This window comes from Mytilus edulis, chromosome 5 (genome assembly GCF_963676685.1).
Source record: "Mytilus edulis chromosome 5, xbMytEdul2.2, whole genome shotgun sequence".
Lineage (NCBI taxonomy): Eukaryota > Metazoa > Mollusca > Bivalvia > Mytilida > Mytilidae > Mytilus > Mytilus edulis.
In genome coordinates this window covers 95,339,993-95,352,994 of record NC_092348.1, presented here as the reverse complement: position 1 = coordinate 95,352,994, position 13,002 = coordinate 95,339,993, and the positions used below count along the sequence as shown (strand labels likewise).

The 13,002-nt window shown below is 31.8% G+C and overlaps 1 protein-coding gene across 2 annotated transcripts in view; it reads right to left on the bottom strand.

The window, feature by feature from the left end:
* Positions 1-2,956: 2,956 nt before the first annotated feature.
* The window catches only part of LOC139524882 (ubiquitin carboxyl-terminal hydrolase CYLD-like), a 52,097-nt gene continuing 42,051 nt past the window's right edge, over positions 2,957-13,002 (bottom strand). The window contains exons 10-14 of one of the 2 annotated variants that reach the window (XM_071320020.1): positions 12,782-12,890; positions 11,888-11,962; positions 11,668-11,708; positions 9,724-9,964; positions 6,917-8,765 (exon numbers count right to left, since the gene is read on the bottom strand). In XM_071320020.1, coding sequence (XP_071176121.1) covers positions 8,575-8,765; positions 9,724-9,964; positions 11,668-11,708; positions 11,888-11,962; positions 12,782-12,890 — 657 coding nt within the window. In that variant the 3' untranslated portion in view covers positions 6,917-8,574. Of the gene's footprint in view, positions 8,766-9,723; positions 9,965-11,667; positions 11,709-11,846; positions 11,963-12,781; positions 12,891-13,002 lie in introns of both variants that reach the window. The other variant, XM_071320019.1, reaches the window with a different exon arrangement.

Sequence of the window (13,002 nt, the reverse complement as noted above, 5' to 3'; positions counted from 1 at the left end):
TGACTTCACAGTTCAGCTAGCAAGAAAGCTAACCAAAGATATTACCTTTACATTCACACTAAATGCAATCGACTGTAGACACAGTAGACAAGTAGACACAGTCTAGGGTTTTAGTTTATTACACATCAATTACTTTGTCAAGCATTGATCGAATTTTATGAAACTTAGCAGAAGCTTTTTTTATGATTAATGTCTGAAGCAATAATTTTAAGAATTTTGTTTTAATTTTTCAGTTTATGGACCGTTGGTTTTGCCGTTTGAATGGTTTTACACTAGTAATTTTTGGGCCCTTTAAAGCTTTTTGTTCGGTGTGAGCCAAGGCTCTGTGTTGAAGGCCGTACATTGACCTATAATGGTTTACTTTTATCAATTGTTAGTTGGATGGAGAGTTGTCTCATTCAGTGGCACTCACACCACATCTTCCTATATCTATTATATTTTCGCAATTAACAGACGGTTTGGTATTTTTTCTTTACATGATAAATTTGTAAACCTTCATAGATTGTCATGAAACTTTGGAAGAAGAAGATAAAAAAAAGTATCTAAAGAAAATGTTCAATTCATTTTAAATCCTGGAATGGACTGATAAATGGATTTTTTTTGCGGGAAGCAATCCCAGGCGAGAACCAGGGTTCCACAGAAACCTTTAAGAATTTTCATAATACACCTGAAAATCTATCAAAATTAATTATCTCATGCTCATAAACGAGATTTGTACATACAAGGGGTCTTGATTGTGTGATTGCTTTACACCAAGACTCCTTTTAAACATATTCTAAAGTAACTGGTTTGGACATTTTCTCTAAAACCAAATCAACACAATGAATAAATCAAACATTAAAGATAAACAAATTAGACTCTAAAGAATGTTGCTATTGATGAGTTTGTAATGACACAAATGATATCTCATTCTTGATAACTCTGTTGCTTCAGAGGGCTTCGTCCCTCGAACCCACTACCAACATGTGCTATGACCTGGACACGATGGGCCCCTCAGACCTGTTGTCGAGCTTCGGGCGTACACTTAAAAATGGCCTGGCTACGCCACTGTCCTGGTACCTATTTACACCACTGGGTCAATGCCACTGCTGGTGGACGTTTCGTCCCCGAGGGTATCACCAGACCAGTAGTCACACCTCGGTGTTGACATGAATATCAATAATGTGGTCATTTTTATAAATTTCCTGTTTACAAAACTGAATTTTTCGAAAAACTAAGGATGTTCTTATCCCAAGCATAGATTACCTTAGCCGTATTTGGCACAACTTTTGGGAATTTCGAACCCTTAATGCTCGTCAACTTTATACTTGTTTGGCTTTATAAATATTTTGATATGAGCGTCACTGATGAGTCTTATGTAGACGAAACACGCGTCTTGAGTAGTAAATTATAATCCTGGTACCTTTGATAACTATTTACAACTTATTTTGTTTTCAATCAATCAATTTTGAGTAATCAGCATCAATATTCAACACCCAATGAATTAATTTGTAAATCTAACTTTATCAGTTAGGAGATGTTGAATACATATCAACCAGAGTTGAAATAACGTTGATAGGCTATAGTGGATTTGTATAATCAGGATTTTTTTAGGGATTATGTAGAATTACTAAATTCATAGTGATTATGTATAATCCCTGGAAATAACCAGTGATTTTACATTATTAATGAACATTTTTAATAATTATTCTACAAATTCCTTGGAATGATTTTAGGGATAATCAAAAATTCAAAGATTCTTTTTTTGATAAAAAAGGAATATTATAGACAAATTGTATTTTGTTTGAACTTTGTTCTTATTCCTTAAAAGTTTAAGTGAATATGAACCATTATTTAAATTGTTTAAGGCTTCTACCATCTCTTATATTTCAAACAGATGACACTATTACATCATTTTACATAAACATAGGATGGAGACTGGTGGGCATGGATCTACAAAATTAAAAAATCTTAAATATCTGACCAAAAAATATTTTTTGTGAATAGCAAAAGTAATAAAACTAGATATACAGAAATAAAAGTACTATCTATCATATGGCAATGTACATATCTACGATTATTGTCTCGTTAGTATACTATAGTTTTGTTCAGGTTTATGACTTGTTGTTACAAAGAATTTAATTTATGTAGACAATTCTGTTTAGTTGATATGCATTCTACTTAATTTTTAGTCAATCATGGTTTACCATGATCATATGACAACACTGTTCTCAGGTGGAAGTCGGCCGCAGTGCATGTTATTTGTGGTAAAACAAATCGTGGAGGAGTTTATGGAACATGGTTTTGAGTATTTCGAGTTCAAATGAACAAGAAATTCAAAATGTTGAAGACTGTACTTTGACCTAAAATGGTTTAGTTTTATAAATAATGACTTGGATGGAGAGTTGTCTCATTGGCACTCATGTAATGTTGTCATTTTAATGTAATATTTAACGTTGTAATAAAAGCGCGAGGTTTGGCATGCCACAAAACCAGGTTCAACCCAGCATTTTATTCTTAAAATGTCCTGTACCAAGTCAGGAAAATAGCCATTATTATATTATAGTTCGTTTCTCTGTGTGTTACATTTTAATGTTATGTTTCTGTTGTGTCATTGTTCTCCTCTTATATTTGATGGGTTTCCCTCAGTTTTAGTTTGTAACCCGGATTTGTTTTTTTCTCTATCGATTTATGAGTTTTGAACAGTACTGTTGCCTTTATTTATATACCACATCTTATATCTATAATCTGAAATATTTTGAATTAATGAGATTTAGTTATACAGTTGGTAGCATCTATAACATATTGAAAAGTATGGGCTCTTAATAAGTTGACATATAAAAAAGAAGATGTGGTTTGATTGCAAATGAGACAACCCTCCACAAGAGACGATTAACAACTATATAGGTCACTGTATGGCCTTCAACAATGAGCAAAGCCCATAGCATATTTTTGTAAAATAAATGACTAGAGATCATAAGATTTATTGCATTTTATTATAAAAAGAATAAACATCAAGTATTTATAAATAAGTTAACAATCAGGCAGACAACACAGCCAATCTAAGCTAATCTATACAGAGTCGTTGGGCAGAAAATAATCACAAATTTTCTATTGGCAAAAAAAATCACAATTTCTATAAGGGGTTGAAGAAATACGAACATCACAACTTTAACATGGAAGACACACCGCACATCTTTATACAGAGCAGAAAAATACAATGTTCTAACAACATTTTGTCAAATAGTCTACAAAAAACAAACCACAGCTTGTCAGTGTAATATGTATAAAGCATGAGAGTTTCAAATTGTAAATGAAATGGATGTGTCACGTGAAAGTCAACTTAATTAAAGGAAATCGTCTGCCATTATAAATAACTTGTAAATCTTTCATTTTGTGCCAATTCTTAATTTCATTTACAAACTCTTGAAGTTGATGGTAGCATTGTTCATATGAGGTTGATAAGGTATGCTTTTCAGTTTACTTGTACTTATATCATTAATGCCAAACAGTCTCATTTGTAATAAACATTCTCATTGTGGCTGTGAACAGAAACTTGAATTGAATTTTTCCTTTTAATGTATAACAAATTAAAATTGCATATCTCAAAGAGAAAAAAAGTGAAAAAACCAACGGATGAAAACTACAAGGTTTCAGCAACATTTAAGGTTATTGGTTTCCCAGAGATAAGATATTTGTTCAAATTCGCATAACAAATGTGGAATAAAAAACAATAATATTTTTATGATACATTTACATTGTAAAGTGGAAAATCAAATGGTCAACAGACTGTTAGCTGGAATATGTGCTACCTCTAGCCTTTTTATAAGTAAAAAAAAGTCAGTTCAAGGTGTGTTTGATTTACAAGTTAAAGTAAATAGTTAATTGCAAATACATCATCTAAAACAGATTCTAATAAGAAAACTGGCCACTGATAAACAAGTTTATTTCTATAACAACAACAATCTATAACTCCCTCTTTGGTCAAACCAAACTTTTCATTTATAACATAATCTGACCACTCTAATACTGAGGCACCACACAAACACATGTATTTTAATACAATCTGGTATTCAGCTGCCATTACAGAAAGACTCATACTAGACTTGTCATGTGATCAACTTTCATACTCAGATCACATGATTAATGTCATGTGATCATCATACACATACTGTGCAATGTCATGTGATCCTCATACACATACTCAGATCATATGATAAATTTCATGTGATCTGCATACACATACTCAGATCACATGATCAATGCCATGTGATCTGCAGACATACTCAGATCACATGCGTAATGTCATGTGATCTGCATACACATACTCAGATCACAAAATTATGTCAGTTTTTGTTGTTGTTAAATATTGGTAAAGATCAGCACAGAAGTTCTCTGTACTTGCATGATGCTCAATACAGTTGAGTTTACTGATTTACACAAAAATTTTGAAGCTTATACTTTGTATCAATTAAAAAAATAAATAAGCATCATTTTCATAAATGGTTTTTGCATTTCTTGATATTATACTTGTTTTCCAAATATGTAATCTTCAGATTTATCAAGAAGACAAATTATGTAAAATATCTATTTTCATGTCCAGTTTTTCCAAGTACATGAAAAAAAAAAAAAAAAAAAACTATTGAAGTTTCTGTTCTACTAAAAAGCATATCTGCATGTTTCTTTAAACCAAGAGTTTTATCTTAAATTAGACTAATTTATCTGCCAACTTATTTAGTATGAGAACTTCTGAGAAGATCCCTAATTTGCAGTATACTTGTGCTTTCTCACCTGTTCAAACTAAATACTGTTAATTCAGATATTATTTAGATGCTTTAATTAGAGCAAAAAAAAGGGAGAGAGTTATAATCGCAATAATAAACTCCCATTTTGAAATTTTTTATATGAATTAAACAGGATTTTCATCTCCATATTGCAACAACTAAAATTGCATTTAAGTCTATAATGACAAAATTGCAGTCATAATTGCAAGCAATAATTGTTGAATTTACAGTAAATCAATATTATTCTTACCATTGGCTTTAACTGGAAAGAACTTGAGAGGGACAAAAAATTAAAATTATACTTAACTTAGACAAGCGATGTTACACAAACAAATTTCAATAAGTCTTTCAACAAAAAGGTGAAAATTATGGAGGTCACATACATTTTCTGACTCATAAAAAAAGGATTTTTATCCTAAAATATTCCTCAAAGTGTGATTAAAAAAGGAGAAATTGTTAAATTGCATAGATTAAAAGTCATAATCAGAACATAGAACATCTTACTTTATAAAGGAAGTACAGTAAATATACATCTTGTACTGCTGTTAAAACCTATTACAGTGAAACCTAACTTAACAGAACCTTGTGAAAACTGAACTTGTTTAAAATAAACTCTTGTGAAGAAAAATACAATAAATTTAAGTTTATTTAACCATTTAAATCAAACTCTTGCTTTATAAACAAAATTTTGTTTGGTCCAAAATAAGGTTATAGATAGTACGTTAAAAGACTGATCTTTCTAATATTGCTTATATTATATCTTGATGATAAAAAAATGGAGTAAAGTATTTGGCTGATAACACAACGAAAATCAACTACTTTTAATCAAAGGTTCTATGCAAATATCCATCAATTCAAAATCATTCATTCGGATTCAGTGAAAAATAAAACAATACAATACATGATAATGTTGGATTCAAGGAGAGCAGAAATCTCAGTTCTTTAAAACTATCCAAATTATTTATCAATGTGACTTGATATTATGAACAATGACAAACAATTTAGTCGTAATATGTGCTACAGACAATGTTCTACTGTTGACATTATAAACATTTCCTTTTTTTGATATTTTGATGTAACAAGAGTGCACACGCTGAAATGTCTCGCCTTCTATACTAATCATTGATATTATGTTGATAGTCCTAAGTATAAAGCTTTATTACAACTGTCACATAAACTTAACATTAACCAAGATAACTAAACAAAGACCAATGAACCTTGAAAATGAGGTCAAGGTCAGATGAACCATGCCAGACAGACATGTACAGCTTACAATGCCTCTATACAACATATATAGTTGACCTATTACTTATAGTTTAAGAAAATAGACCAAAACATAAAAACTTAATACTGTGCAATGAACCGTGAAAATGAGGTCAAGGTCAAATAAAACCTGCGCTACTGACATAAAGATCATAAAATATTTCCATACACCAAATATAGTTGACCTATGGCATATAGTATTAGATAAAAAGACCAAAAATCAAAAACTTATCTTTGACCACTGAACCATGAAAATAAGGTCAAGGTCACATGACATCTGCCCCCTAGACATGTACACCTTCCAATCATTCCATACAACAGATATAGTAGACCTATTGCATAAAGGATGAGAAAAACAGACCAAAACACAAAAATTTAACTATAACCACTGAACCATGAAAATGAGGTCAAGGTCAGATGACACCTGCCAGTTGGACATGTACACCTTACAGTCCTTCCATACACCGAATATACTAGCCCTATTGCTTATAGTATCTGAGATATGGACTTGACCAACAAAACTTAACCTTGTTTACTGATCCATGAAATGAGGTCGAGGTCAAGTGAAAACTGTCTGACAGACATGAGGACCTTGCAAGGTACCTACATATCAAATATAGTTATCCTATTACTTATAATAAGAGAGAATTCAACCTCACAAAAAAACTAAACTTTTTTTTTCAAGTGGTCACTGAACCATGAAAATGAGGTCAAGGACATTGGACATGTGACTGACGGAAAATTCGTAACATGAGGCATCTATATACAAAGTATGAAGCATTCAGGTCTTCCACCTTCTTAAATATAAAGCTTTCAAGAAGTTAGCTTAAGCCGCCGCCGGATCACTATCCCTTTGTCGAGCTTTCTGCAACAAAAGTTGCAGGCTCAACAAAAACTAAGTATAAATCTTTCAAATTGTGACCTTGTAATGTCGTTTTTGTCCTTTTGTGGTTTTGAAAAATAATATTAGGTTAAACATTAAAATTCATGGTTAACCTAAGCCTATACCCACTAAATCAACCGCCATTTTGTATACTACAAAAAAAATCATCAATTACTGGTAAAACGCAATATTGCCTTTTGTTATATACATATAGCGAAGATGTTGTTTAAGTTCACAATGCCCTTTTAATAAAACTTTTAATTTGCTGAGGTAAAAAAATTTGATTTCCTTCAAAAATTATTTTAAAGAGAATAAAAAAATATGAGATTACTTCCAATTACTGTGAATAGAGGTTACACTATAGATTATAACAAAAAAGATGGGCTGTGTCTGTCCTCCAATTATTGTGAATAGAGGTTACACTGTTTATCTTATCCCAACTGAAGGACTGTATCTGTTCTCCAAGAATTGTCAATAGAGATTACACTATAATTATAACCAAATAGTAGGGCTGTGCTTGTCCTTCAAATATTGTCAACAGGATTAAACTTTAGATTGTATTGATATCCCAACTCAAGGACTGTGTCTGTCCTCCAACTATTATCAATAGAGGTTATACTGTAGATTATAAAAAAAGATGGGCTGTGTCTGTCCTTCAATTATTGTCAATAGAATTAAACTATAGAATTGTATTGATATCCCAACTGAAGGACTGTGTCTTTTCTCCAACAATTGTCAATAGAGGTTCCACTATAGATTATAACCCAATAGCTAAGGGCTATGTCTGTCATCAAAATATTGTAAATAGAGGATCCACAATAGGAAATAACCATATAGAAGCCTCAGGGCTGTGTCAGTCCTCCTATTATTGTCAATAGTGAGTCCGGGTCGGTCTTGTAAGTGTTAATTATGGTTTGTTCTTAGTAAATTAGTTCTATGCAGATTCTTTGTCCAAGCTTGTATGAAAATTCTAAATTATCTATTCAACTTCATAATGAAAAGGTTAAACAAATGTTACATTAATAAATTCCAGTCAAGAGTAGACATAGCTGTCTACCAAATCATCCCAAATCTATTGCAACATTTTTTATTGACCTTTAAAAACTTTGCTAACCAATTTCAAAAGTAAAACAGGTTAGGTATGGGGACTTTAGCATAAAGCTTCCAGGCAATAGCCAGGAATTTCCAAGGGGAGTTCAATACAATCATACTCAACTTTAACAGTTACAATTCAAACAGAATGTGGACTTTAAAAGTGCCGATTTGTTTTAAAGGGGGTACTGTTCGTATAAACCTCTCAAACCCCCATGGCTATAGGTGTGTCTTCACCTTCATATTAACTTATCAATGTTTGACAGCTTTAGATTAAGCTGTCGGAATGATTGATTGTGTTAAATTTGAAAGACTGAACAATTTTTTGGAAAAAACTCCAGGTTATACAAATTACTTATAACATAAGTTTTACTCAATTTTTCTTTCATTCCTTATTAAAGCTTTTAAAGTTTAAATGTCATAGAGGAGTGAGTATCTTTCAAAATTTTCCTTTTCAAAGTCTAAATAAAATTGTTACAAATTGAAGAAAAATTCACATTTTGAATTTTCTCTGACTTTTGGACAGTTTTCTAAATATCTGTGAAGAAGAAAATGTGAGATATTTTCACAACATTATTTAAACATGGCTACATCACTATATTGATACATGCACATGTAGGCATCACATAACAGACGCTTGATGTTCTCAGGTAAATCTTTGTCGTCTTCACGTTTTATTATCTCTTTGTTGTATTCAGGTGACAACCACTTATTTAAATCAGGACAAAACTGGACCTCTGGAATGTTGTAACCACTTTGTTCTCCTGTAAAGAAAAACATTATTAGCCATTATTTTCTCACACTGATGGAATTAAGAAACCTGAAATGATTGATAGATTGATTGATCAGTGTTAATGCTTCTTACAATTGTGCTATATCAGTTTTTATTTGTTGACGAAGCTGTTCTGTCATCTTCTTTAAATGACAGTGATGCCTACAACATGGAGCAATAAAAATAAAACATTCATCTCACTGCAAGTTTAAGACAGTCCATAGCACTGATTTGATGGGAATTCTTTGCAAAGTGGTGTTTATGCCAATTAAGATAAGAGTGGATTGCACCTGCCCTGTGCAGGATTCGAAGTCATAACCTCATTGTTGACAGACTGGTGAGACAGTAGTTTTACTACTTTGACCACTCAGCCCCAAGGCCCCAAGCTTAATGGTTTCTCAATCAAAAATAAATTAGCTTGAACATTGCTCAAAAATAAACCTTTTGAGATGTTTTACTAAATTTCAACTATTGGTCTTTGCATCATGTCAATATTAGATTCTCTGCTTTCCCACTTAATTTCTCCTTTGATCATTTGTTCAAACCTTTCCTTATCAATCAGAACTCTTGATTCTTTCCCAATAGTGATAAAAGGATAAGATTTGTGGGGAAATGTTTACTGCCAAGTTTGCAAAACATGTGCTTTCTCTGAAATTTTTCTCTCTTTTAAAAACCTTATAAAAACTTTTTTTCCCCATCTTTAATTTGAATGATAGAATTCTTACTTGGTGGTAATTATTTGGCACAAATGGAAGGACACCACACTTAAAAAATTTAGTTTTATTTTCTCCAAAAGTTATTAACAATCTGAAGCATCCCAGACTAAAATATTTTTCTTGTAACAAAACAGTCTTATTAAGGTTGTCAAAATCACATCACAAATCCTGCCAAAAAATACCCCAACCCACTTACAAAAAAACCTTAAATATAATCTGTTTTAAATATCTTACCCATTCTATCAGCCATGGAATCAAAGAATACCCAGGGTGCATCTTTTCCCGGTCCACATTTGACGAATGACACATAATGACTGGTTTGTATACAAACAACAGCAAACAGTTCCATTTTGTCACGACTAATTGATGGATTTTGTCCCGTAATGTTTTTCTGATGACTATGATACTCTAAGTATTCTTCAGGAACACATATTTTCTGGGGTTGATGCCGTGCTCGTAATTTATGTAAATGATTCTACAATACATTTGTTTTATATCAAATATTATTTAGATTTTAGAATAGTTACATATTAAATCAAAGTTTTATGTTTAATTCTTAAAGTGGTTGTAGAAATATTTCAATTGTTATAAGAAAACATAAATAAGAGTCCCTGAGTAGAAACAATAGTTTGCAGGATATCATTTTCTGTTAATTAACACCAGAATAAGTCTTTAAGAACCAAAATAGAAGGTGCACAAAAGATCATACGATTAAAATTGTGAAAATGTCTTTAATAAATTGTAGAAAGGTGTTTGGGAGGAGTCACAAAATTAATGTTCTTAATTATAAGGTGCTGATACCAAATAGTTAAACTCAATACATGTATACATAAATGGCCATGCTTTTTGTTAAAAACTCCCCATAATTTTGATTAAACAACAGTTTAAAATGTGTATAAAAGCATTATAATATAATTTAAGATTGTACAAAAGTTTCTATAAAAATTGTAGTTAGAGGAGTTGAGGATACAAAATGAGTCCACTTCAATAAAGAAATGGTAAGCCTATGCTGTGGTTAGGGAAAGCCTAAAAATAATATGGACCAGAATTAGAAATAAAATTTGCACCATGGTATTATACAGAAAAGATTCTATGAATTTCCTTCCAATTATGATTTATTATGATTATTGGGCTAGCTGAAGCCCACCTCTGGTTGTGGGATTTTCTCATTGTATTGAAGACCCATTGGTGGCCTTTGGCTGTTTTCTGCTCTTTGGTCTGGTTTTTTTTATTTCCGTTCTCGATTTTATCAAGAAAAGGAGAATACCTGGGACACAAAAAATATGTACATAAGTCTGCAGATAAAACAATTATAATAATATAACTCTGTGTATCTTAACCTACCCTATCTTTACATGGTTTACAGAAAGCTATGGTATTCAGACCTACCCTATCTTTACATGGTTTACAGAAAGCTATGGTATTCAGACCTACCCTATCTTTACAGGTGTAACACCACTAATTCAGGCCCGGCCAGAAAGCACATACCAGAAAGTAGTACATATTTAACACAAAATAGTTCCTAAGCATGAGTGTAACTTTCAAAATATGTAGAATATTTAGGTATTTTTGGTATCAAATGAAAGCTGTAGGACTGGTGATCATTGTAGAACACTTTTGGACTTTTAATTTTGAATAGTAAAAAAACTGCACCAAATTTTAAAAAGAGGGTACATTTTGTCTGTTTGTCAGATCTGAAGTACCTGTTTTGGTACATCTGAAGTTCCGGGAACCAGTTCTTTCTTATATGCAATGTAAGGTATGTTGATTTTTTCAGTACAAGACACCATAAAGTGTTGCTTTGAAATGCAATGATTGCCACTTTATTTGAACTTAAAATAAAAGAGGTGTGCCTGCTTGAAACGGAGGAATTTAACATAGAAAGCAATGGGACCATGAATTAGTGGTGTACTTCCTACAAGGTTTACAGAAAGCTATGGTATTCAGACCTACCCTATCTTTACAAGGTTTATAGAAAGCTATTATATTAAAACCTACCTTATCTTTACAAGGTTTACAGAAAGCTATGGTATTCAAACCTACCTTATCTTTACATGGTTTACAGAAAGCTATGGTATTCAAACCTACCTTATCTTAACAAGGTTTACAGAAAGCTATGGTATTCAAACCTACCTTGTCTTTACAAGGTTTACAGAAAGCTATGGTATTCAGACCTACCCTATCTTTACAAGGTTTACAGAAAGCTATGGTATTCAGACCTACCCTATCTTTACAAGGTTTACATAAAGCTATGGTATTCAGACCTACCCTATCTTTACAAGGTTTACATAAAGCTATGGTATTCAGACCAACCTATCTTTACATGGTTTACAGAAAGCTATGGTATTCAGACCTACCCTATCTTTACATGGTTTACAGAAAGCTATGGTATTCAGACCATCACCATGGGTATTATAACATTCTCTGCATTCAAAACACGCTAAATCTCCACATATATTACACTCTCGAGGAGCTAAAAATAAAACAGCACTCTCATTTTCAAATTTCTGAAGGTATTAATAAGCATGTAAAAATGTGCGGAATAAATAATGTCACATTAGGCCAGGTTCAATCTTGTCAGAGTAAAAATAATTTAAGACAGAAGCGCATGTCTAGTGAAATTAATAAAAAAAAATCTATATTTTCATTTGTTAAAATTTTGACTTTATAGTTGTGTTTTTGTCGTTATCTTAGAATTAAAACTCTAGCAGATGCTTTTGTTTCTCCATCATGATATTCTAGCAGAAATTCTGAGAGATTCATTTAAACGAAGAATGTTTTATTACATATTGGATGAATGAGTCTCTTCCTATAAAGCCATTTAAGTTTGTGTTTCTTTCTTACATATGACGTGGCTGTGTACTTAGACATATACTGTCATTGACTGTATTATTTTGCCATGATTAATGTTTGTTAATATATTTGTTTGTTTTTTATAGTCATTAAGATAATAACACAATATTGACTGCTGGTACCCCTATTATTCACATTTTTACCAAGAGTGTCTGTTCGTTTTGTTCACACATCGTTGTCAATGTAATGGAATTTTATGTGACTATCATACAAGTGAGAGGTTCACCTAGCTACCAAACCAGTTTTAATCCGCCATTTTCTACATATGACAGTTGTTAGACATTTGTTTGATGGGTTTTATGTTTTGATTTTGCCATTTGATTGGGGACTTTCCTTTTTGAATTTACTTCTGAGTTAAGTATTTTTGTGATTTTACTTTTAGCTATAAATATGTAAGAAAGAAAACTAAATGCAGAGAAGATAATTAAGAATAAAGTACCTTTTTCTAATACATCAGTAATATCTAATTCTACACTGGGGACTATTCTTTTATACATCTTAAAATCTTTACCAAATCTTGGCATCTGTATGATGAGACAGGATGGTCGCTACAAAAAAATAAAACTATCTATGTCATGTATGTATTACTATTCAAGGTCGCTTCAAAAAAACAAAACTATCTATGTGAATGTCGGTACAAAAAAATAAAACCTTCTAGTT